Raw genomic sequence first — 26,413 nt, forward strand, 5'->3', positions numbered from 1 at the left:
TTTATACTCTGGAGTCTGAAAAGACCTCTGAGTATAATAAATGTTCATGGATGATGCACAATGGGGCATCATACTGTGTGCAGGGGCCACAGTTAGACCTTAGGAGGAGCAGCAGGATGAGGTGTTTGCAGCTGTGTAGCACTAGAATCTACTATATATGGTCACTGTATGTTGGTAATACTGGTTTTTGTATAGTGGGTTTTATTCAATAGCACTATGGTGGTATTATTGAATCCCTATGTTAGAGTTCATGATATTGTATTAAAAAAAATAATAATAATACCTAGGAAGACTTGAAATACCAAATATATTATAATCACCTGTTTGGGAATTTAGCGGACAGTCTCTCTTCATGTTCTGGTCTTTGCTTCGCTTTGCTGCACAAGTGTGTCAGCCAATCAGTTATGTCTTCACAGAATGGATGTAGAGGGGAGGGGCTGATTCTCCTCACATACTCTAAACTGCTCTGTGCAAAGGACTGAACATTCTGCACATGTTACAGAATGTAAGAAAAGTCTTCTATGTACTTGTATGTACTTCTGGCTGTTTGGTTACAGATGGGATATTATTCACTGACAGCAAGGAGATTTACTGACTGATATTCACATCAATGGGTTGTCTGTGTAATGCAGGACAGGTCCTACAAAACAGGAGATGCTCTTTGCACATATAATTGTGGCTAAAAATTTTCAGACTGACACAAATTTTGGTTTTCATAGGTTTCTGCTTCAGTGTTTTTCAACCTTTTAGCCACGTTTCTTTGGCTACTGAAGTACAGTTATAACCATTTCATTAGTTTTTACACTTTATTTAGGAATACATCAAGTTTATGTACTTAGCGGAATGGGGGTGGGGGAGGGAGGTGCATAACGTAAAGGGGCAGTACTTATATAAGGGGAAGTTATTCATTTATAGATACACACAGGGGGTATTGTTCATCTTCAGGGGATTTTTCTATGATATATTTTATAATTGGGGGTAGCATCAGGATGGAGACTTTACATAGGTGAGCACAATGTGGGTTCGGTGCCTGTAAAAGTGAGGAGCCAAAAATTTCTGTGCTGCAAACTTTACAGAGAGAAGCCACAGCGGGAAGAAGTGGTGATGGCGGTCTAAATGGAAAAAACGGGAAATGTGAACGATTACAGAGACGTCACCTGTAAGTCGCTAAATAGTTGCTGTACTCACTTGCATGGTCTGCAGGACACTGTGTAGAACCAGTATTTACCACTATATGATCACTGTATAGTGACAGTATTGGTATACCTGAGTATTGGACTGGTTTGCTCCCCCTGTGCCGAACTCCTAGCTGCACCTTTGGAAGAGTCTCAATATTTCTAGCGATCTACCATTCCCCTGATTTGCTGAATTTCAGCTTATGGGCTAAATCCTGACCGGCGGCAACCCATTCTGGAATAACTATTGCTTGGAGTTTATCACAATTTCTGTGTTCTTGTTTGTCCATCCGCTTTTTGAGACTTTACACCAGGTTCTCAATGGGACAGAGAACTGGTAAGTTTCCTGGACATTGGCCAACAATTTTATTGCTTTGTTAACTATGTCACTTAGCTAGGACTTTTGTCTTGTGACATGGTGTCCATTATGGAGGAAAAAGCATTATCCATCACCAAATGTCTCCTGGATGGTCGTGAGAAGTTATACTTGGGAGATGGTTAGATCCCATTCTTTATTCATGGCCGTGTTTTTAGGTGTATGACCGCAGTCCATGGATGATAAGGCGCCCACACATAGATGGTCTCAGGAGGCTTTACTGTGGGCAGGACACAGGACTCATGGTAGTGTTGTCCTTTTCTTCTTCTGGCAGTCATTCCTCCAGAAACCACTTCTCTCCAAGAAAAACATCAAGAATAGCCTGACATTCTGCAGAATGTACAAGGATTGAACGGCAGAGGACTGGGGTAAAGTTATCTTCTCTGATGAAGCCCCTTCAGATCTGGAAGACAGAAGGATTGGAGCAAGCCTATATCTATATATGTGCTTAGTTCTCCAAGATGGAGGGAACAAACTCTCTGCCGAGTTCTGAGAAGAACTGATGGAAGCCAACTCATCGGTGTCCTCTGGACTCTTATGAGTCTGTCTTTGCCGCTGTCTTTGCTTCCGGTGTCCTGGGAGAAGGAGGCGCGATATAGCGACGACACTTACATTGCGCCTGTTACTCTTTCAAGACTCCAGGACCAGAGAGAGTGGGGAACAGGAAAGGTGAGTAATAAGGTTTGTTTTTTTTCTTTGGGGGACACAAAACTGTGGAGGCAACCTGGGGGCGGAGGGACATGATATTGTGGGGGCAACCTGGGGTGAGGACATGATACTGTGTGGGCAACCTGAGTGGTGCATGTTAGCGTGGGGAGACATGATACTGTGTGGGCAGGCTGGCCCTGGTACAGACTCATGGGGAAAATTCATTAAGACTGACGTAGCTTACACCAGTATCAATAAATGACCCGACCGATGCAGAGAACTGGAGAATTATAAAGAGAATGGAAATTGTCCACCTTGTGGGGCAAGTTTGGTGAAAGAAATGTGTGCCTCTATGTCTTCCTTCTACACCAGTTTTGTGATAAGCGATGAATCCCCAACATGGTTTCTAAATAAAAACGGACATGTGAATAATCACTTTGAAATCGATATGTCCGTATTCTGTCTGTATAAAATACAGATGGAATACGTATGCGAAAAACGGGTGTGTTTATTAGGCGTCAAGAGAAACTCCTGTAAGTGCCTGCGTGTCCAGTATATACAGATCAGCTCCTGTATCTTCTTTCTGCTTTGCATGTGCTATATATCTTCATTCTAGTTTTCCTATATAGGATTAGTACAAGGGTATCATTGGTCCGCACATCACTAAAGGGAAAGATCTGATCCAATGAGGAGGAGGAGGATGGAGTGTATATCTCGGAGGGGAGAAGAGAGCCACGAGCATCTCAAGCAATAAGAAGACTGCAGTGAAGACTGTGCCTCCTGTACTGAGGGGTATACAGCACCCGCCTGCAATAACAAGCCACATCCTCTCTATATACATGGTCAGGCTCATGTAACCTTCTTACTGCTTCTGCATCTACACAGCACAGTTCACATCTGGTCACCAGGACGAAGACCACAAGATCTGCTCTATGCAACCTGTAGTATGATCAGCTCTTCCCATTGAAGTCTTGGGATTGCTACCCTCTATCTCCAAGGCTGTCCCATAAACTGCATCCTTGGACACTGTACACACTTACTCAAGGCTGTCTGCATTGTCATTTGGAAGCCACAGCATTAAGATGATGTCTTGTACTGAGCTGATCACTATGTGTCTACTGTCTGCCAAACAGTTCCCGAAGGACAAACCCATGAAAACCCCTCCGCAGCTGATCACAGACCAGGACCTGTCCATATTCAGGGATGTAAGTGTCATCTGTGTGTTGTATATGCTTGTACGGCGGGGGATTGCGCTTGTATCACTTGCAGCTTGGATACACCATTTATACAATAGGCGTCCGTGTAGATGACCAGTGCTCAGCGACATTTGGCGGTGCAGAGGTTAACCCCGACTTGCCTGCTGCTGTCTCACCCCCTCCTGCTTATATCACTGGGAGATAATTACCTTCTGCTTCTGACATTGCCAGGATTTGCAGTAATGGCTGCTAATTGGGAAATATGGACTAATATCAGGCCACATATGGGACTAATATCAGGCCACATATGGGACTAATATCAGGCCACATATGGGACTAATATCAGGCCACATATGGGACTAATATCAGGCTACATATGGGACTAATATCAGGCTACATATGGGACTAATATCAAGCCACATATGGGACTAATATCAGGCTACATATGGGACTAATATCAGGCTACATATGGGACTAATATCAGGCTACATATGGGACTAATATCAGGCTACATATGGGACTAATATCAGGCTACATATGGGACTAATATCAGGCTACATATGGGACTACTTCACACTTGTATATAGGAGAACCTATAGAACATGACAATGAATATATTTAGGAAATAGTCATTACATGTTATGCATATAGCGCCATCATTCTGCACAGTATGGCATGTATATATATGTTCCCCAGAGGGGTATACATATAACTGTTATAAATGATGTGCTCATATATAGTTTACACTATAAGAATGGAAATCCAGGTGAGGATGCGGTTACCCCCTTCCCGATTCCTTTATATCACCAAGGGTCCTGGAAGCTAAGACAGAAGGGGTTGTATGATAGGGGTCCTAGAACTACTTTTGTGGTTTTCCATAGTTTTCTTTCACCGACCGAGGGCTTATTCGCACATCTGGATATGTTATGTATGTAATAGGCACAGGCAGATGTTCATTCAGTTTCCAAGACCAACAATGCATGAGATAAGATCAGAGAATAAGATCAGAGAATAAGCCCTACTCTAAGTCATTGTAGAAGGTCCCATGATCTATTTTTTGGTCTATTTGATCCTACAGGAAATTTACGTTGTTAGTTAGGGAACGAAAACCATTGTCTAGCTAAGTCAAAATGCAGTCTTCTGCCCCAGTCCTGGCCAAGGTAAATGGGTTGTTCGTCCCTCCCAATCCCCAGCCAGCTCCCTGGAGTTAAAGCATCTGTACAGTGTGAGAGTCCATCGGGTAACTTCTTCCCAAATGTAAAGCTCTTGACCCCTGTTAATGGTGTATTCTCATCTCAGACATTTACTGTATATCATATCCACAGGAGGTGCCATAAATATCCAGTAGATGTTGGTCTTCTATCTGGGATCTATATCTGTAACATGGTCACTGTGAGGTGGCTGGGCATGTCTTATTCCATCCATTCATGACTATGGGAATACAGAGTATAGTGGAGCAGAGCAGAAGATTTTGTAGATAGAGGAAGCAGAAATACTTTACAAATGGAAATTTTCTTCAAGGGAGTCTGACATCAGAAACCAGCCCTGCATATAGATATGTTAGGGTTACCCAACCCCAGCCCTGCAGATAGAAAGGTTAGAGCCACCAGAACTAGCATATAAACCCAGCCCTGCAGATATATATGTTAGGGTCACCAGAACCAGCATATCAACCCAACCCTGCAGATAGATAGGTTAGTGTCACCAGACCCCAGCATATCACCCAGCCTTGCAGATAGATAGGTTAGGATCACCAGACCCCAGCATATCACCCCAGCCCTCCAGATAGATAGGTTAGGGGCACCAGACCCCAGCATATCACCCAGCCCTGCAGATAGATAAGTTAGTGTCACCAGACCCCAGCATATCACCCCAGCCCTGCAGATAGATAGGTTAGGGTAACCAGAACCCAGCACATCAACCCAGCCCTGTAGATAGATAGGTTAGTGTCACCAGACCCCAGAATATCACCCCAGCCCTGCAGATAGATAGGTTAGGGGCACCAGAACCAGCATATCAACCCAGCCCTGCAGATAGATAGGTTAGGGGCACCAGAACCCAACATATCACCCCAGCCCTGCAGATAGATAGGTTAGGGTCACCAGAATCCAGCATATCAACCCAGCTCTGCAGATAGATAGGTTAGTGTCACCAGAACTAGCATATCAACCCAGCCCTGCAGATAGATAGGTTAGTGTCACCAGACCCAGCATATCACCCCAGCCCTGCAGATAGATAGGTTAGGGGCACCAGAACCCAGCATATCACCCAGCCCTGCAGATAGATAGGTTAGGGGCACCAGAACCCAGCATATCACCCAGCCCTGCAGATAGATAGGTTAGACTCCCATTACACCAGTGCTGTCCAGTCATATATAACAGTAATCCCTTTCATTATCATAATGGATCACACTGCCCAGAGAGGCTTCAGCCATAAATGCTGTGTCATTTCATAGCATATAGCGTTCCGCATATCATTATCTTTTATCAAACTAGAGACATATAATAGAGATATCAATTGAATACGTATCTGAGAAACTCCAGGATTCTGCATATCACAGGTCGTGTATACTACCACTACCTGTTCATAGGTCCTAGAGATACCTTTACATCGGCCACAATCTGGAAACGCCACCTGAGTGAATTTTAATTCAGAGAAAGAGATGAAAAAACAGGTATATGGCGTACAGAGGGAGTATAAGTAGTGTTACAGGGGCATAAAACTAAAGGGTTGAATTATAAAAAGCAAGTAAAGCATTACATAAAATACATTATAAAGGGGAATTTAAACTGTGTATTCTCATTTTATTCATCCTGTTTCTTAAACTGTAAGTAAATTTTCGAACAACTTTTGATTTTCTGCCAGTATTTGTGTCATTAATAAATTTAGTAAATTTTGGCTCCTTTCTGTGAAGTCCTGCATCTTTTTTTTCTCTTTCCCTTGCTTCCTTATAGAGAGCTGTTCATGCCTCTCAAAGTGTACAGGGTACGGGCTATGTAACATGAAGAGAAAATCAGGGTTCAAACTGTTATGTCTCAGGCATTATAGAACATAGGAACTTGGTTTTGGTGTTGTATGAAATAGATTATCATCTCAATTCTACTTGTATAATTTCCAGAGACATCACTGGTTGAAATTACAGTCGGTAACAGCTGCATATAAGTATTTCAATCTCAACTTAATAATAATAATAATAATAATAATAATATAATATATTATTATTATTATTATTATTATTATTATTATTATTCTCTTTCATATGACACCAAAGCCAAGTTTCTACATTTGACAATGCCTAAGATATAGATAGATAGATAGATAGATAGATAGATAGATAGATAGATATTTAAAGTGACCTTCCCCATCCTCATTTTCTTTTCGTTAGAGACAATCCCATACACCATATACAGTGCAAAGCAGGGGACAACACTGAGAGATGCAAGGGAAAGAATGGAAAAATGCAGGATTTCACAGAAAGGAGCCAAAATTTGTTAATAAAGAATACTATAAAGATTGTTAATGACACAAATACTTCCAGAAATCAAACGCTGGCTGAAAGTTTACATTTTAAAGGTTTTGTCCAGCTTATAAACACCATTTTAAAACAAATTATAGGAGACTTTGAGTCATTACAGGGGTGTCCTTATAGGACTACTGCTAATTAACCAGAATGTAAAGTGGCTGCAAAGAGCACCCTCCCTCTGGAGGACCTAGCATGTCCTTGTTGTAGGCTACAATGACAAACTTTCACTCTGAAGGACCTAGCATGTCCTTGCTGTAGGCTGCAAGAAGCAACCCACATTCTGAAGGACCTAGCATGTCCTTGTTGTAGGCTACAAAGAGCATCCCACACTCTGAAGGACCTAGCATGTTCTTGCTGTAGGCTACAAGGAGCATCCCACACTCTGAAGGACCTAGCATGTTCTGGTTGTAGGCAACAATGACAAACTTTCACTCTGAAGGACCTAGCATGTCCTTGCTGTAGGCTACAAGGAACATCCCACACTCTGGAGGACCTAGCATGTCCTTGTTGTAGGCTACAAAGAGCATCCCACACTCTGGAGGACCTAGCATGTCCTTGTTGTAGGCTACAATGAGCATCTTTCACTCGGAAGGACCTAGCATGTCCTTGTTGTAGGCTACAATGAGCATCTTTCACTCGGAAGGACCTAGCATGTCCTTGTTGTAGGCTACAAAGAGCATCCCACACTCTGGAGGACCTAGCATGTCCTTGTTGTAGGCTACAATGAGCATTCTTCAGTCTAGAGGACCAGTCATGTCCTTGCTTTAGGCTACAATGAGCATCCCACACTCTGGAGGACCTAGCATGTCCTTGTTGTAGGCTACAAAGTTCATCCCACACTCTGGAGGACCTAGCATGTCCTTGTTGTAGGCTACAATGAGCATTCTTCACTCTAGAGGACCAGTCATGTCCTTGCTTTAGGCTATAATGAGCATCCTTCACTCTGAAGGACCTACCATGTCCTTGTTGTTTGCTACAAAGAGTATCCCTCACTCTGTGGATCTGCCATGTTCTTGCGCTTAGCTATAAAGACAATTCATCACTCTCGGGGTCCTGCCATGTCTTTCCTGTAGGCTACAAAGAGCATCTTCACGCTGAGGACCTATCATGTCCTTGCTGTAAGCCACAAAGACCAGTTATATCCTGGTTGTAGACTACAGGGAGCATCCCTCACTCTGAGGGACCTGTCATGTCCTTACTGTAGGCTACAAAGACCAGCCCTCTCGATGGATAACTTGACATGTTCTTCCTCTATACAGACGGCCTATTGATTTTCATGGACATCATGTAATTCCTCATTTTCCCTGTGGTGGCGCTGAAGGTGGACTGGAATTTGCTGGCTGTTGACTATTGCTATTGCTATCTCTATATTGATTTCAGAAGCTGTCATTCACAATGCCGCCCTTATGTCCTATACTGCTTTTCTTGTAGGCAAACCTTCAATTTAATGGACAACTGCATAATCCATAAGGCTGACAGCTCTGGTTAATGGAGGTTCTGATTTGCATATTGTAATTAGGAAGTGGATAAGGTTATATCATAACGACAGTGGCTGCAGACTCAAAGTAATGTCACAGTCTGTAGAACATCTCATGTCTATGGGATTACAATTAGTATTCTTGTTGAAACCTGGCTGAGCTGTTCTGTTGTGTCGGATGTTTTTTTAAAAAATGACCACTGCCCCAAATTATCCCTAAGCTAATTCCACTGAGCCATGACTAATACACTCGGCTTTAGCACCCAGACGGACTACAAGCCCCATTATTCATGCTCCTTTTTATATTAGTAGTCCCAAATCAGCTCAGCCCTCAATGACGATGCCTAGAAAATACAGAACCTTGCCAGCCAGGGCGCCATGTAACCCATTGTGCCCCCAAACAGTTCAAGCCATGATGCCCCAATAAGAGAGGCAACCTCAAGGTTACTAAGAGTCATACCCAAAGTGCCAATAAAATATTCATAGTCTGATTTCCCTTCTCTTATCCCTGACAGACAACTATCCATTATCATGCCAACAATGGTGGGTCAGTAATGGCGGCAGAGATTGGAATTTGCAAACTAACGGAATGTATACTTATATACACATGTACAGATGCTGTAAGATGGGAGAAGGGCATTGGGTTCCAAGAGTTGGGAATTGTTCCCACTTTTCTGGGAGTCTTCTGGACTTTTCAGGAGAGCAGGCAACCATGGATTAAAATATGGCAATTTTTTGAAAGGAGTTATGCCATAAAATATCTATCTTCTACATATTGTTGATTTGAGGCGGTGCAACCACTGAGACCTCCACCGATCCTGAGAACAAGGGCGTTTTACTTCCATTGAGAATGATCGCTGTACTTCGGTGTTCCCATTGAAATAAATGGACTAGTCTGCGTCTACTGTGGCTATCTTCTCAATGGGCATAAAACACCCCTTAAGGTTCTTCTAATACCCCATCCAGACAGATGATTTTTCCAAGGGAAGTTATAGCAAGCCTGTGTGGAGTATTATATTGTGAACACGGAGGAAGTTGGCGCTGATTCTGAATGACTTCAATGGGTTCCGTTTTCTGTGCGGAACCCATTGAACTCAATGGGAAAAAAGCCTCCCATTGATTTCAATGCCATTGAAGTCAATGGTAGTCTTTTTTTTCAGCACTGATTCTGACGTGAGTTATCGCCGCCAACTTCCTCCGTGTGAATGCCCCCTAAGACTTGGTTCCCCCAGCATTTTCTGCAAATTACTCCTTAGAAAAACCTGATAAGTATTTGGCCCCTGGAAGCTTTGCAGAAAATCTGAGGCACTTTCTGCCATAGTTTCTGTAGCAAGTTTGGCTCCGGCCGTGCTATAAATCAAGTTCACGTTCTTGTGCCAAAATGGAAATGTATATCAGGAATTGGCATAGGTTTCCATTATAACTCACAGCCTCACAGCAGAAAACTGGCCCACCCCACCCGCATTCATACAATGTGGTGCGTGGGTGCAGAACGGGGGTTGTGGTACAAGAAAGGGTCCCGCACCAAATGTTTATCACAATACCATCGCCACACTTGGTAAATCTCCTCCAGTGTGAACTCATCCTAAGTCTTTGCAGCATACTTATATGTATATCTTGTTTTCCGCCTATTGCCTTGGGTTTACACGGTTTGCCTGTATCATGGTCTTGTCCTCGCTGCAGATATTTACATATCCTAGTTTAGAGCCTTTTATCGGCAGCTGACGCCGCGGACGTTCTGCTCATCCATTTATTATGAAGCTGTACTTTTTAGGCTTCCTGGAGGCATTTTGGATTCTGCTTTTCAAGCACTGGAGACACTAAAACCAATGTATTTAACTTTTTTGTTCTGCCGTATCCTGTGGGAATAAAAGCAAAACGCAGTGTTTGTTTTCTGGGAAGCAGACGCATCAGAAAACCGAGGCATCCATTATTTATATGGAATTACTTTATCAGATTCACTGAAAGTTTGTTATACCATTCCAGCATTCATATAAGAATCACAGGGCTGAGTGGTAGAAGATAAAAGAGCTTCCCCCATGAAATACAGAACCATACCCCGAGCCTTGTGCCTACATCCCTGCAGGTCAGAGTAACACTCATGTTAGTGAATGGAGTTGCATTGCGAAGCTGAGAGTGCCACGACCGTGACTTCTATTTACAACAATTGGAACAATGCTCAACTTTTTTGTAATAGTTGCACTCCCATGTCACAGTGTGGCCAAGTTGTAGGGCAACACGACGATCTTTGGTTGTGCAATAGAATCTGTAGCCAAAGTCACTGTGTAGCCCTAAGCTAAAGGAGGTGGCAAAAAGAGCAAATTGCCTATTATATGCAGTAAAAAATATCCAAATCTATTCTCCAAGATGTAATTAGGAGAACAGTGCACTCTGTATGCTGCCCTCTAGAGGGCAGCTTCCTTAACATCATGCATGACTGAGTTAATAAGTCTACTATCATGATTGCCAAATTTCTATTCCAAAAGGAACAGATTCCCAGCTATGGACAGCGCTGTTTCGGTCTTTTGGACCTCCTCAGCATAGCGCAAGGATACTGATTTGGCGGAGTGAGAGACTATAGACCAGGGTCAGGGGATAATCGTACACATTAGGGAGAGTGTGCGCCTACATAGGCAGTACAGAGACTTACAAGTCATTCCTGCTCCGCTAGGGTTTCTGGGTAAAAAATATGCAAATCTATTCTCCAGGATGTAATTAGGAGAACAGTGCACTCTGTACGCCGCCCTCTAGAGGGCAGCCTCCTTAACATCATGCATGACTCAGTTAATAAGTCTACTATCATGATGCGGATTTAATTGCCAAATTAGTATTTCTATTCCAAAAGGAACAGATTCCCAGCTATGGACAGTGCTGTTTCGGTCTTTTGGACCTCCTCAGCATAGCGCAGGGATACTAATTTGGCAGAGTGAGTGAGTATACTATACGCAGGTGAGGGTTGGAAGACAATCACAAGGCTTTGGTAGCTATGTCTGTTCTATTGTCCAATGTCTTATGGTATTTTGGAGGTCAGACCCCTACTAATAGGTTGAAAGAATCCAGCACTTGTCAACAATGGCTATGATGTGAGATACATTGGATTGCAAGGAGCTACATATAGAGATAAGAGGATCCTCTTCTCCTTCGTGGCTTATGCCACTTTTGGCATGATATGTACCTCCTCTATACTGTACAGTCTGCTAAAAAAATACTTCACCCTGTGGATAGACAGAATTGTAATTGAGATCGTTGGCCCCAATAGTATGTTGTTTTGACTCCGTCCTTTCCAGAGCGCCCAATTTAGAGGGAACACTGGCTGGTAATCCAATGCATGATTAAGGGCCGCTATCTTGGACCGTATCCTCACAGGATGTATTGTGGATTGTACTAATAAAAGGATCTCACATACATAGCCATTGTTGACCGAGCGTTAGATTCTTTTCTTTAATGGCTCTAAGGATTGGGACCCGGTCCTGGCACCGGTTTGTTTCAGGAAATGGTGGTAGAAGATATGAGAATGTAAGTGTAAGGTGACATTGCTGCACCAGGATGGAGGTCATCCAGGCCACTACCAACATCTAACACCATGAATAGGACAACAGGTCCTTTCCTTCTTTTCCCAACTGAGATCTTATTGAGCAGAATTTTGTCTACTCTCCATATGGATGTGGGTTCGATAGACAATACATAGGGTACGCTCACAGTTTTGCAGTCTATGGTCCACCTATATCTTGTTGGCCGCAAACAAGAACCACTCATTCCATTATTCCAATATTTTCTTCTGTCATAAGCCATACCCAGATATGCTTCCCTTTTTGATACCAATAAATATAACTCATCTGTTCTGTTCGGGAACCATTCACTTATGACTTATAGCAGTGAGAGATTGGAGAGCAGATTTTCACTGACATTACAGTAGATATCAATGGTCTTGTTTCGTATCATGAGACACTTTGATATTGAACCCTTTCTTCTCTCTACAGATATTCCGGAGAGCAGACAAAAATGGTGAGTAATAATTGTATATGAAGTGAAGAGTCTTGGCAATGGTTATTCGCTGTGTCTCAATAATATCTCATATCTTCCATTTTTTTCTGTTTTTAAATTTGCAATGCCATGCCAAATTTTACGAGTACTAGTGGCCTGAAAACCTGGCCAGTCCGGTAATGCATAACATGAAGCAGGCGCAAGCTATAGTAATGTGGTCGGTATGTTGGATTCTTGGTGTGTTTGGGTAGTATGTGGTTAACTTCATTTGGATCATAAGATATAGCTTAGGAATGGGAATTTATAGAGGACCTTTTCACCACCTCCACCAACTCCAGTTCTTTGCACCGCTATATTGATTTTGACACCATTGGGATTTTTCCTCACCATTTTGAGGAATGGATGCTGGTAGTTTTATACCCAAATTTCTATTTAGGCTCTCTACTGTCAGGTGGTCGGTCCCAGACTATCTGCTCCAGCTTAGTACCACCCACCTGACTCCAGGGAGCCTAATAAGCCTATCCAGTACTGAAACTAACAGAAAGTTGGGGCTAGAGAGAAAATTCCAACTTTGTCAGTATCAGTGGAAAGAGTTTTTGTGCAAGTGGCAAGGGTTCCTTCCTCTTTAAATATTGTGTCCCTCTAATGTCTTTTGCCTGCTATCTCCGCCAACCCTGGTTGGAGGGGACAAGACATGGCTCTGAAGCCCAGTAACATGTACTGTGCTGTGTGTAGTGTTGCTGTTACTGCCACCAGGTCCATTCCAGGACAAGTAGAACTTGTTTCCCCCTTCCCAACTCTTGGGTCGCGACATGTAGTTTGCCCCTTCTCTTATCTGTTTGACATAGTGTCTATCAAATGTAGGTTCACATTAGTACTTAGGTATGGGTTGTAGGCAGTGCGAGCCTTGGCCCATCTTTCTGATGGATCAGTAACTATACCAACGTCCTTCTCTGCTTCTGTACATAGAAATGACTTATTCTATAGGAGAGAGATGAAAAAACAACTGTAAGAAGCAAATTGTAGTAAGTCTCCTCAATGCTTAATGCCTGTGCTCCTTGTTCTAGATGGCAAGGAGAGCAGATGGCTCTGTAGACACTCTCAGCAAGACACCAGTGCTCTGGCAGTACCCTAATAAACCCAGGAAACGCCTGGCATGCCGAATGTTCCCCGTTGTGAACCTTTTTGTATCTTCTTGCTATTACTCGTTAGTATATAATTCCTTTGATGCCTGCCACTTACATGGATAAGGGATAGTCATATATGTAACACTATTGGACACAACTAGGATGTCATCGTGGGGGCCACACGGTGGCTCAGTGGTTAGCACTGTAGCCTTGCAGCGCTGGAGTCCTGGTGTTCAAATCCTGCCAAGGGCATAAAACCATCTGCATGGAGTTTGTATGTTCTCCCCGTGTTTGCATGGATTTCCATCCCATATTCCAAAGACATACTGATAGGGAAAAATGTACATTGTGAGCTCTATGGGGGGGCTCACAATCTACATTAAAAAAAAACACAAAAAAAACAACTAGGATGTCATCTGGACCAGGATACACGTCCAATGGAAGACCACAATGTAACTGAGATCTTAACTCAGAGCATTCAGAAAGACAATCCTATACAGGACTTCTAAGCTCTCCTGAAGTGTCTTCTTATGACTTTCTTTCCCTATGACAGTAGTTTAGTATTCTTCTATTACATCTCATGGAAATTTATTAAGAAATGGTTAGTTGGGCATAATCATTCCACTTGTTAATACACTCAGTTTGACATTAGACATGCCCATGTAATTCTTCATTTCTCCTCTGGAGGTGCTGCAGGGAGTGTACACCAGTTATAAACAGCATAAATGAATAGTACAGGTGAATATAAGAAACTTTGTAATATATATTATTAAAGAAATCTGTTTCCTTCTCCACTTATAAGGCTGATTTACTTTTTACATAGAAGTCTAAGGAGAGGGGAGAGGTGGAGAAGGATGCTGGAAACCACACTCAAATTGCTGTTGCTAGACTCTACTATTCTGTGAGTGAGTGAGAGCTCTTTTAATACAACTCTACCAGATAAGAGGCAATAAATCAACCAACAGCATCCTCCTCACATGAGATTTACATGATAACAGCCACTATATCCACCTATCTAAAGGGCAGAGGGATCCTCTTTGCTAAAAGTATTGAAGTCAGCATTGGATCTGAGAGTAAGTACCTGGCACCACCATCTATCAGCTGTTCTAAGCATTTGATACACAGAGAATGGAGCAGGAAGCAGACAGCGCTGTTCTCTATGTAGTGGCCAAACCCAGTACTGCTGATCAGTCCTCATTCACTTGAATGGGAACTAAGCTGCAGTGACTTCAGCCTCTATACAGAGAATAGAGTTGTCTGCGTCATGCTTTGTCCTCTGGGTATCAGTTGCTGAGTATGGCTGATCAGAGGGGGTGCTGGGTGTTGGAGGCCCACTGATCTGATATTCATGACCTATCCTTATTCAAAGTAAACCCCTTTTAAAGGCTGACTACTCTTGTTTGGCCAACAGTTATTCCTCCCATCCCTCCTACACGCCCAATGTCTTAGACTGGAGTGGAAGTATCTAGAAGTAATGAAGGGTGTCCTTCCTAGGTTATAGCTGAGCTCCAGGAGCTCTGGATTGTGTGGGAGAGGATAGATGTGCGCGATGAATCACATCAGTATTAATTGTATATAATATCTATCTCTCTAGATGACGGTAAGCTGTCCTTTGAAGAATTTCAGAGCTATTTTTCTGATGGAGTTCTGAATCAGGAGGAGCTGAAGAAAATGTTCATCCGGATAGACAGCCAGCAAACCAAGTGAGTGACCGAGAGAGGAACAAAAGAGGGCAAATCTATCTATCTATCTATCTATCTATCTATCTATCTATCTATCTCCTATCTATCTATCATCTATCTATCTCCTATCTATCTATCAATCTATCTCCTATCTATCTATCTATCTATCTATCTATCTATTATCTATCTATCTATCTATCTATCATCTATCTATCTCCTATCTATCTATCTCCTATCTATCTATCTATCTATCTATCTATCTATCTATCTATCTATCTATCATCTATCTATCTCCTATCTATCTATCAATCTATCTATCTCCTATCTATCTATCTATCTATCTATCATCTATCTATCTCCTATCTATCTATCTCCTATCTATCTATCTATCTATCTATCTATCTATCAATCTATCTCCTATCTATCTATCTATCTCCTATCTATCTATCTATCTATCTATCTATCTATCTATCTATTATCTATCTATCTATCATCTATCTATCTATCTATCTATCTATCTATCATCTATCTATCTATCTCCTATCTATCTATCTCCTATCTATCTATCTATCTATCTATCTATCTATCTATCTATCTCCTATCTATCTATCTATCTATCTATCTATTATCTATCTATCATCTATCTATCATCTATCTATCTCCTATCTATCTATCTATCTATCTATCTATCTATCTATCTATCTATCTATCTATCTCCTATCTATCTATCTATCTATCTATCTATCTATCTATCTATCTATTATCTATCTATCATCTATCTATCTATCTATCTATCATCTATCTATCTATCTCCTATCTATCTATCTCCTATCTATCTATCTATCTATCTATCTATCTATCTATCTATCTATCTATCAATCTATCTATCTATCTCCTATCTATCTATCTATCTATCTATCTATCTATCTATCTATCTATTATCTATCTATCATCTATCTATCTATCTATCTCCTATCTATCTATCTATCTATCTATTATCTATCTATCTATCTATCTATCTATCTATCATCTATCTATCTATCTATCTATCTATCTATCTCCTATCTATCTATCTATCTATCTATCTATTATCTATCTATTATCTATCTCTCTCTCTCTATATATTATTATTTATTATTATAGCCCCTATAAACAGAAGACCTCCTGGCATACAGGTGAGATGGATAGTAACATGTGCTAGGCACTACTGCAAATAAAACTGTGTGCAGTTATTAAACATTGTGTAAACTCAGCTTGAAGGCGCACTGCTGATCTGGAAGGATTGTGAGTCTTCTTGTCTCATTAGCACCTTGCAGCCTGCTTGATTAACCCATTAAAATTTGATACTCATTAGCACATTAACATCCAATTAGTTTATGTAGACAGATGGAAGGATATAGATATGGTATGGTATCTAGGAAGAAAATACATAATGTAGGTCGCAGAATTTCCAAGCGTAGAATTTAGATTTGTTTTCTACAATGATTGTTTTCAACAACAGGCGACATCTGATTATTTTTATTTGTATACTTAAAGAGAACCTTTCACCCTCTCCATGTATTCTGATTGTCATCATCTGTTAATAGTCACTGTTCCACTGATTCCAGCACAGTTGGAATTTTCACTCTGGCCCCCGCCGTTCCTGAGCAACAAGCGCAGCTAATTGTGGTGCCTGATGTGCTGTTTAAAGAGGACCTTTCATGGGTTTGGGGCACAGGCAGTTCTATATACTGCTGGAAAGCCAACAGTGTGCTGAATTAAGCGCACTGTCGGCTTTCACGTTCTGTGCCCCGGGTGAAGAGCTAGAGGTCCCGGTACCGTAGCTCTACACAGTCAGAAGGTTGTTTCTGACACTCTGTCAGGACCGTCCTTCTGTACAAGCAGCGCCAATAGCACTGTACTGTGTGAGCAAGGAGGAACGCCCCCTCCCTCTGCCGACAGTACTCGTCCATAGACAAGGGGTGAGACTTGTTGGAGACTTGTTTGTCCATAGACAAAAAGCTGGACTTGTTGGCGGCGGTGAAAGGTCCTCTTTAAAAGCTGGGTTCACGTAGTGCTTTACTAAATCAATATCTGCAAAATCCTTGTAGATGTTGTCCTTGATTTCCAGGAATCCAGTGCTGCAAGACTACAGTGCTAACCACCAAGTGACTGTTTTGTTCACTGAGCCCCCATGCTGCCCATGATTTAGGCTAAATTCCCATTTCTAATGATAGAGCCCATTGCTCTTATCCAACATAGGATGAAAGCAATGGACGTAATCGGCACTGGAATGACTGATGCAGACGCATCCCTTTGGCTATAGAGGTGATCTCAGAAAATCTCCAGCTGCTAGGATGATATACAAGCAGTGAATCAGCACCGAATATCAGACATAGCGGTAAAAGGTGGAAGGTCGCTTTAAGCGTAAGCAAAGCTGGCATAATATCTGTTGCTAAGGGATGCAATTTTGCAAATCTATGCATGTATTTAGGTGCATGTTCTCATTCTTACCTTGTCTTCATTTTGTAGTAACATGGATACAGAGCTGCTATGTGGTAAGAGAATTTCTTTATATTTTCTTCTAGTTTAGTTTCCCGCTGGGTTTACCATTGATTTACTCCATACAATGTTTGGATAGCAGCAGAGAAAGATAAAGAGTTAGAGTCGTTTTTAGATATTTTTGTTTTGATGCCCCTCTAGATATAGTATTGAATGCTGAATGTTTGTTAACCCATACAAGGGTAATTTGTGCAAAGGGAGTCTGTTGTCAGAACCCAGTATATCAACCCAGCCCTGCAGATAGATAGGTTAGTGCCACCAAAACCCAGCATATCAACCCGGCCCTGCAGATACATAGGTTAGCGTTACCAGAGCCCAGCTCCACAGATAGATAGGTTAGTTCAACCAGAACCTAGCATATCAATTCAGCCCTTCAGATTTATAGGTTACGGTCACCAGAAACCAGCATATCAACCAAGTGCTGAAGATAGATAGGTTAGTGTCACCAGTAGCAGAATATCAAAACAGCCCTGCAGATAGATAGGTTAGTGTCACCAGAACCAGCATAACACCCCAGCCCTGCAGATAGATAGGTTAGTGTCACCAGTAGCAGAATATCAAAACAGCCCTGCAGATAGATAGGTTAGTGTCACCAGAACCAGCATAACACCCCAGCCCTGCAGATAGATAGGTTAGAGTCACCAGACCCCAGCATATCACCCCAGCCCTGCAGATAGATAGGTTAGTGTCACCAGAACCAGCATATCACCCCAGCCCTGCAGATAGATAGGTTAGAGTCACCAGACCCCAGCATATCACCCCAGCCCTGCAGATAGATAGGTTAGTGTCACCAGAACCATTATGTCACTCCAGCCCTGCAGATAGATAGGTTAGGGTCACCAGAACCAGCATATCAACCCAGCCCAGCAGATAGATAGGTTAGCGTCACCTAAATCAAGTTTTTTCCTCTTTGCAATCATTTCCTTTGCTGCCGAAATATCGCTGTTTTTGTCAATATGCAGATGGGATCTTTGAAGTAATGGCCACTCATTCATTCCTCAAACAGCTTATTTACATATGAGCAAAAATTACAATATCTTGTCAGTGGAGGCAATGATTCACAAGGAGAGAACATTGAATGATTCAGGTGACCCTAACCTATCTATCTGCAGAGCTGGGGTGATATGCTGGGTCTGGTGACACTAACCTATCTATCTGCAGGGCTGGGGTGATATGCTGGGGTCTGGTGACACTAACCTATCTATCTGCAGGGCTGGGTTGATATACTGGGTTCTGGTGACACTAACCTATCTATCTGTAGGGCTGGGTTGATATGCTGGGGTCTGGTGACACTAACCTATCTATCTGCAGGGCTGGGGTGATATACTAGGTTCTGGTGACACTAACCTATCTATCTGTAGGGCTGGGTTGATATGCTGGGTTCTGGTGACACTAACCTATCTATCTGCAGGGCTGGGTGATATACTAGGTTCTGGTGACACTAACCTATCTATCTGCAGGGCTGGGTGATATACTGGGTTCTGGTGACACTAACCTATCTATCTGCAGGGCTGGGTTGATATGCTGGGGTCTGATGACACTAACCTATCTATCTGCAGGGCTGGGGTGATATGCTGGGGTCTGGTGTCAGTAACCTATCTATCTGCAGGGCTGGGTGATATGCTGGTTCTGGTGACAGACTCCCTATGAAGGGGTTTTCTACCAATTTATTATGATTGCAAATCCTTATAATAGGTCATGACTAGAGATGAGCGAACAGTGTTCTATCGAACTCATGTTCGATCGGATATTAGGCTGTTCGGCATGTTCGAATCGAATCGAACACCGCGTGGTAAAGTGCGCCATTACTCGATTCCCCTCCCACCTTCCCTGGCGCCTTTTTTGCTCCAATAACAGCGCAGGGTAGGTGGGACAGGAACTACGACACCGGTGACGTTGAAAAAAGTAGGCAAAACCCATTGGCTGCCGAAAACATGTGACCTCTAATTTAAAAGAACAGCGCCGCCCAGCTTCGCGTCATTCTGAGCTTGCAATTCACCGAGGACGGAGGTTTCCGTCCAGCTAGCTAGGGCTTAGATTCTGGGTAGGCAGGGACAGGCTAGGATAGGAAGGAGAAGACAACCAACAGCTCTTGTAAGAGCTAAATTCCAGGGAGAAGCTTGTCAGTGTAACGTGGCACTGACGGGCTCAATCGCCGCAACCCAGCTTTCCCAGGATCCTGAATGGAATACACTGTCAGTGTATTCCCGTATACCCGATATATACCCCGATACCCGTTCCAACGGTGTGCCCCCCCACCTTCACCCCAGAAATACCCTGCAAGTCCCCTAGCAATAGAATTGGGGCTATATACACCCACAATTTTTACTACTGGTATACAGTGCCATTGTCTGACTGGGAATTCAAAGAATATATTGGGGTTACGTGCACCCACAATTTTTACTACTGGTATACAGTGCCATTGTCTGACTGGGAATTCAAAGAATATATTGGGAATACAAATACCCTCATTTCTTGCTACTGCCATATAGTGCCAGTGTCTGACTGGGAATTCAAAGAATATATTGGGGTTACGTGCACCCACAATTTTTACTACTGGTATACAGTGCCATTGTCTGACTGGGAATTCAAAGAATATATTGGGAATACAAATACCCTCATTTCTTGCTACTGCCATATAGTGCCAGTTTCTGACTGGTAATTCAAAGAATATATTGGGGTTACGTGCACCCACAATTTTTACTACTGGTATACAGTGCCAATTTCTAACTAGGAATTCAAAATGCGCAAGGCTCCCGGAAAGGGACGTGGACGAGGCCGTGGGCGAGGTCGGGGGAATGGTTCTGGGGAGCAAGGTAGCAGTGAAGCCACAGGGCGTCCCGTGCCTACTCCTGTGGGGCAGCAAGCATTGCGCCACTCCACAGTGCCAGGGTTGCTTGCCACATTAACTAAACTGCAGGGTACAAACCTTAGTAGGCCCGAGAACCAGGAACAGGTCTTGCAATGGCTGTCAGAGAACGCTTACAGCACATTGTCCAGCAGCCAGTCAGACTCTGCCTCCTCTCCTCCTATTACCCAACAGTCTTGTCTTCCTTCCTCCCAAAATTCCGAAGCTTTACAGAACAATAACCCAAACTGTCCCTGCTCCCCAGAGCTGTTCTCCGCTCCTTTCATTGTCCCTCAACCTGCCTCTCCACGTCACGATTCCACGAACCTAACAGAGGAGCATCTGTGTCCAGATGCTCAAACACTAGAGTCTCCTCCATCTCCGTTCGATTTGGTGGTGGATGACCAGCAACCCACCCTCATCGACGATGATGTGACGCAGTTGCCGTCAGGGCATCCAGTTGACCGGCGCATTGTGCGGGAGGAGGAGATGAGACAGGAGTTGGAAGAGGAAGTGGTGGATGATGAGGACACTGACCCGACCTGGACAGGGGGGATGTCAAGCGGGGAAAGTAGTGTGGATGTTGAGGCAGGTGCAGCACCAAAAAGGGTAGCTAGAGGCAGAGGCAGAGGTCAGCAGCTTAGGCGAAGCCAGGCCACACCCGGAATCTCCCAAGATGTTCCAGTTCGTACCCAGCCCTGAAAAACTCCCACCTCGAGGGCACGTTTCTCGAAGGTGTGGAGTTTTTTCAAGGAATGCGCCGAGGACAGATATAGTGTTGTCTGCACAATTTGCCTCTCGAAATTGATTAGGGGCTCTGAGAAGAGCAACCTGTCCACCACTTCAATGCGCCGTCATTTGGAATCCAAGCACTGGAATCAGTGGCAGGCAGCAACGGCAGGACAAAGGCCGCCTGCCGTTCACGCCACTGCCACTGCCTCTGCCTCTGCCACTGCCACTGCTGACTGTGCTGGCGATGCACTCCAGAGGACGAGCCAGGACACCACTTCATCTGCCTCCGCCACTTTGTTGACTTCTACCTCATCCTCCCCTGGTCCTGTCTTATCTCCTTCTCCTGCACCATCAAAGGCACCATCAGGCGTTTCTTTACAACAACCCACCATCTCTCAGACATTGGAGCGGCGGCAGAAATACACTGCTAACCACCCACACGCGCAAGCCTTGAACGCCAACATCGCTAAACTGCTGGCCCAGGAGATGTTGGCGTTCCGGCTTGTTGAAACTCCCGCCTTCCTGGACCTGATGGCAACTGCGGCACCTCGCTATGCCGTCCCTAGCCGTCACTACTTCTCCCGGTGTGCCGTCCCCGCCTTGCACCAGCACGTGTCACTCAACATCAGGCGGGCCCTTAGTTCCGCGCTTTGCACAAAGGTCCACTTGACCACGCGTGGACAAGTGCATGCGGACAGGGACGCTACATTTCACTGACGGCACACTGGGTGAATGTAGTTGAGGCTGGGACTGCTTCCCAAACTGGCCCGGTGTACCTCGTCTCCCCGCCTAACATTCCTGGCAGGGACACGAGAAGAACACCCCCCTCCTCCTCCTCCTCTACCGCCTCCTCCTCCGCCACCGCCTCCTCCTCCGCCACCGCCTCCTCCTCCGCTGTTAGATTGACCCCAGCTACGAGTTGGAAACGTTGCAGCACTGGCGTTGGTAGACGTCAGCAGGCTGTGCTGAAGCTGATCAGCTTGGGGGACAGACAGCACACTGCCTCCGAGGTGAGGGATGCCCTCCTCGATGAGACGGCAATATGGTTTGAGCCGCTGCACCTGGGCCCAGGCATGGTCGTTTGTGATAACGGCCGGAACCTGGTAGCAGCTCTGGAGCTTGCCGGACTCCAACATGTTCCATGCCTGGCCCACGTCTTCAACCTAGTGGTGCAATGTTTCCTAAAGAGCTACCCCAATGTTCCAGAGCTACTGGTGAAAGTGCGGCGCATGTGCGCCCACTTTCGCAAGTCGACAGTAGCTGCTGCTAGCTTAAAATCTCTCCAGCAACGCCTGCATGTGCCACAACACCGGCTTTTGTGCGACGTCCCCACACGCTGGAACTCAACGTTTCAGATGTTGAATAGAGTGGTTGAGCAGCAGAGACCTTTGATGGAATACCAGCTACAAAACCCTAGGGTGCCACAAAGTCAGCTGCCTCAGTTTCACATCCATGAGTGGCCATGGATGAGAGACCTTTGTGACATCCTACGGGTCTTTGAGGAGTCCACAAGGAGGGTGAGCTCTGAGGATGCGATGGTGAGCCTTACAATCCCGCTCTTGTGTGTTCTGAGAGAATCCCTGATTGACATCAGGGATAACTCAGATCACACAGAGGAGTTAGGGATAGCATCCGATCCGTCACAGCTGGAGAGTAGGTCCACACATCTGTCCGCTTCACTGCGTTTAATGGAGGAGGAGGAGGAGGAGGAGGAGGAGGAAGAAGAGTTGTCCGATGATGTGATGGTGATACAGGAGGCTTCCGGGCAACTTCGAATCGTCCCATTGTTGCAGCGCGGATGGGTAGACATGGAGGATGAGGAGGAAATGGAGATTGAACTTTCCGGTGGGGCCAGAGGAGTCATGCCAACTAACACTGTGGCAGACATGGCTGAGTTCATGTTGGGGTGCTTTACAACCGACAAGCGTATTGTCAAAATCATGGAGGACAACCAGTACTGGATCTTTGCTATCCTTGACCCCCGGTATAAAAACAACATCTCGTCTTTTATTCCGGTAGAGGGGAGGGCCAATCGCATCAATGCTTGCCACAGGCAATTGGTGCAGAATATGATGGAGATGTTTCCAGCATGTGACGTTGGCGGCAGGGAGGGCAGTTCCTCCAGTAGGCAACCAAGTTCTCACCGGTCCACACAAACGAGGGGCACACTGTCTAAGGTCTGGGACACCTTGATGGCACCCCCTCGCCAAAGTGCCGCCACGGAGGGTCCTAGTGTCACCAGGCGTGAGAAGTATAGGCGCATGTTGCGGGAATACCTTTCCGACCACAGCCCTGTCCTCTCCGACCCCTCTGCGCCCTACACGTATTGGGTGTCGAAGTTGGACCTGTGGCTTGAACTTGCCCTATATGCCTTGGAGGTGCTGTCCTGTCCTGCCGCCAGCGTCCTATCTGAGAGGGTGTTCAGTGCAGCCGGTGGCATCATCACTGACAAGCGCACCCGTCTGTCAGCTGAGAGTGCCGACCGGCTCACTTTGATAAAAATGAACCACCACTGGGTAGAGCCGTCATTTTTGTGCCCACCTGTGTAAAGCACCCCAACATGAAACTCCATGTCTGTACTCAACCTCTCCAATTCCTCCGCATCCTCATACTCATCCACCATAAGCGTTGCACAATTCTGCTAATACTAGGCTCCCTCCACCCTGATTTCCCCCAACTCTGCTGGTTAGAGGCTCCCTCCACCCTGATTTCCACCAACTCTGCTGGTTAGAGGCTCCCTCCACCATGAATTTGCCCAAACTGGGCTGTTTAGAGGCTCCCTCCACCATGAATTGGTCCAAACTGGGCTGTTTAGCGGCTCCCTCCACCATTAATTGGTCCAAACTGGGCTGGTTAGAGGCTCCCTCCACCATGAATTTGCCCAAACTGGGCTGTTTAGAGGCTCCCTCCACCATGAATTTGCCCAAACTGGGCTGGTTAGAGGCTCCCTCCACCATGAATTGGTCCAAACTGGGGTTTTTAGAGGCTCCCTCCACCATGAATTGGTCCAAACTTGGCTGTTTAGAGGCTCCCTCCACCATTAATTGGTCCAAACTGGGCTGGATAGAGGCTCCCTCCACCATGAATTGGTCCAAACTGGGTTTTTTAGAGGCTCCCTCCACCATGAATTGGTCCAAACTGGGGTTTTTAGAGGCTCCCTCCACCATGAATTGGTCCAAACTGGGCTGGTTAGAGGCTCCCTCCACCATGAATTTGCCCAAACTGGGCTGTTTAGAGGCTCCCTCCACCATGAATTTGCCCAAACTGGGCTGGTTAGAGGCTCCCTCCATCATGAATTGGTCCAAACTGGGTTTTTTAGAGGCTCCCTCCACCATGAATTGGTCCAAACTGGGGTTTTTAGAGGCTCCCTCCACCATGAATTGGTCCAAACTGGGCTGTTTAGCGGCTCCCTCCACCATGAATTGGTCCAAACTGGGCTGGTTAGAGGCTCCCTCCACCATGAATTTGCCCAAACTGGGCTGTTTAGAGGCTCCCTCCACCATGAATTTGCCCAAACTGGGCTGGTTAGAGGCTCCCTCCACCATGAATTGGTCCAAACTGGGGTTTTTAGAGGCTCCCTCCACCATGAATTGGTCCAAACTTGGCTGTTTAGAGGCTCCCTCCACCATTAATTGGTCCAAACTGGGCTGGTTAGAGGCTCCCTCCACCATGAATTGGTCCAAACTGGGTTTTTTAGAGGCTCCCTCCACCATGAATTTGCCCAAACTGGGCTGTTTAGAGGCTCCCTCCACCATGAATTGGTCCAAACTGGGCTGGTTAGAGGCTCCCTCCACCATGAATTTCCCAAAACTTGGCTGTTTAGAGGCTCCCTCCACCATTAATTGGTCCAAACTGGGCTGGTTAGAGGCTCCCTCCACCATGAATTTGCCCAAACTGGGCTGTTTAGAGGCTCCCTCCACCATGAATTGGTCCAAACTGGGTTTTTTAGAGGCTCCCTCCACCATGAATTGGTCCAAACTGGGCTGTTTAGAGGCTCCCTCCACCATGAATTTGCCCAAACTGGGCTGGTTAGAGGCTCCCTCCACCATGAATTGGTCCAAACTGGGCTGGTTAGAGGCTCCCTGCACCATGAATTTGCCCAAACTGGGCTGTTTAGAGGCTCCCTCCACCATGAATTGGTCCAAACTGGGTTTTTTAGAGGCTCCCTCCACCATGAATTGGTCCAAACTGGGCTGTTTAGCGGCTCCCTCCACCATTAATTGGTCCAAACTGGGCTGGTTAGAGGCTCCCTCCACCATGAATTTGCCCAAACTGGGCTGGTTAGAGGCTCCCTCCACCATGAATTGGTCCAAACTGGGGTTTTTAGAGGCTCCCTCCACCATGAATTGGTCCAAACTTGGCTGTTTAGAGGCTCCCTCCACCATTAATTGGTCCAAACTGGGCTGGTTAGAGGCTCCCTCCACCATGAATTGGTCCAAACTGGGTTTTTTAGAGGCTCCCTCCACCATGAATTTGCCCAAACTGGGCTGTTTAGAGGCTCCCTCCACCATGAATTGGTCCAAACTGGGCTGGTTAGAGGCTCCCTCCACCATGAATTTCCCAAAACTTGGCTGTTTAGAGGCTCCCTCCACCATTAATTGGTCCAAACTGGGCTGGTTAGAGGCTCCCTCCACCATGAATTTGCCCAAACTGGGCTGTTTAGAGGCTCCCTCCACCATGAATTTGCCCAAACTGGGCTGGTTAGAGGCTCCCTCCACCATGAATTGGTCCAAACTGGGGTTTTTAGAGGCTCCCTCCACCATGAATTGGTCCAAACTTGGCTGTTTAGAGGCTCCCTCCACCTTTAATTGGTCCAAACTAGGCTGGTTAGAGGCTCCCTCCACCATGAATTGGTCCAAACTGGGTTTTTTAGAGGCTCCCTCCACCATGAATTGGTCCAAACTGGGGTTTTTAGAGGCTCCCTCCACCATGAATTGGTCCAAACTGGGCTGTTTAGCGGCTCCCTCCACCATTAATTGGTCCAAACTGGGCTGGTTAGAGGCTCCCTCCACCATGAATTTGCCCAAACTGGGCTGTTTAGAGGCTCCCTCCACCATGAATTTGCCCAAACTGGGCTGGTTAGAGGCTCCCTCCACCATGAATT

At 45.0% G+C, this 26,413-nt stretch overlaps 1 protein-coding gene across 1 annotated transcript in view; it reads left to right on the forward strand.

Annotated features, from left to right (window-relative positions):
• Positions 1-3,101: 3,101 nt before the first annotated feature.
• Positions 3,102-26,413, forward strand: part of NECAB3 (N-terminal EF-hand calcium binding protein 3) — a 65,028-nt gene continuing 41,716 nt past the window's right edge. The window contains exons 1-4 of the mRNA XM_075277569.1: positions 3,102-3,404; positions 12,376-12,400; positions 15,101-15,209; positions 17,700-17,725. Coding sequence (XP_075133670.1) covers positions 3,282-3,404; positions 12,376-12,400; positions 15,101-15,209; positions 17,700-17,725 — 283 coding nt within the window. The 5' untranslated portion in view covers positions 3,102-3,281. The remainder of the gene's footprint in view (positions 3,405-12,375; positions 12,401-15,100; positions 15,210-17,699; positions 17,726-26,413) is intronic.

The sequence above is a fragment of the Leptodactylus fuscus genome, chromosome 6 (assembly GCF_031893055.1).
Source record: "Leptodactylus fuscus isolate aLepFus1 chromosome 6, aLepFus1.hap2, whole genome shotgun sequence".
NCBI classification, from domain to species: Eukaryota; Metazoa; Chordata; class Amphibia; order Anura; family Leptodactylidae; genus Leptodactylus; species Leptodactylus fuscus.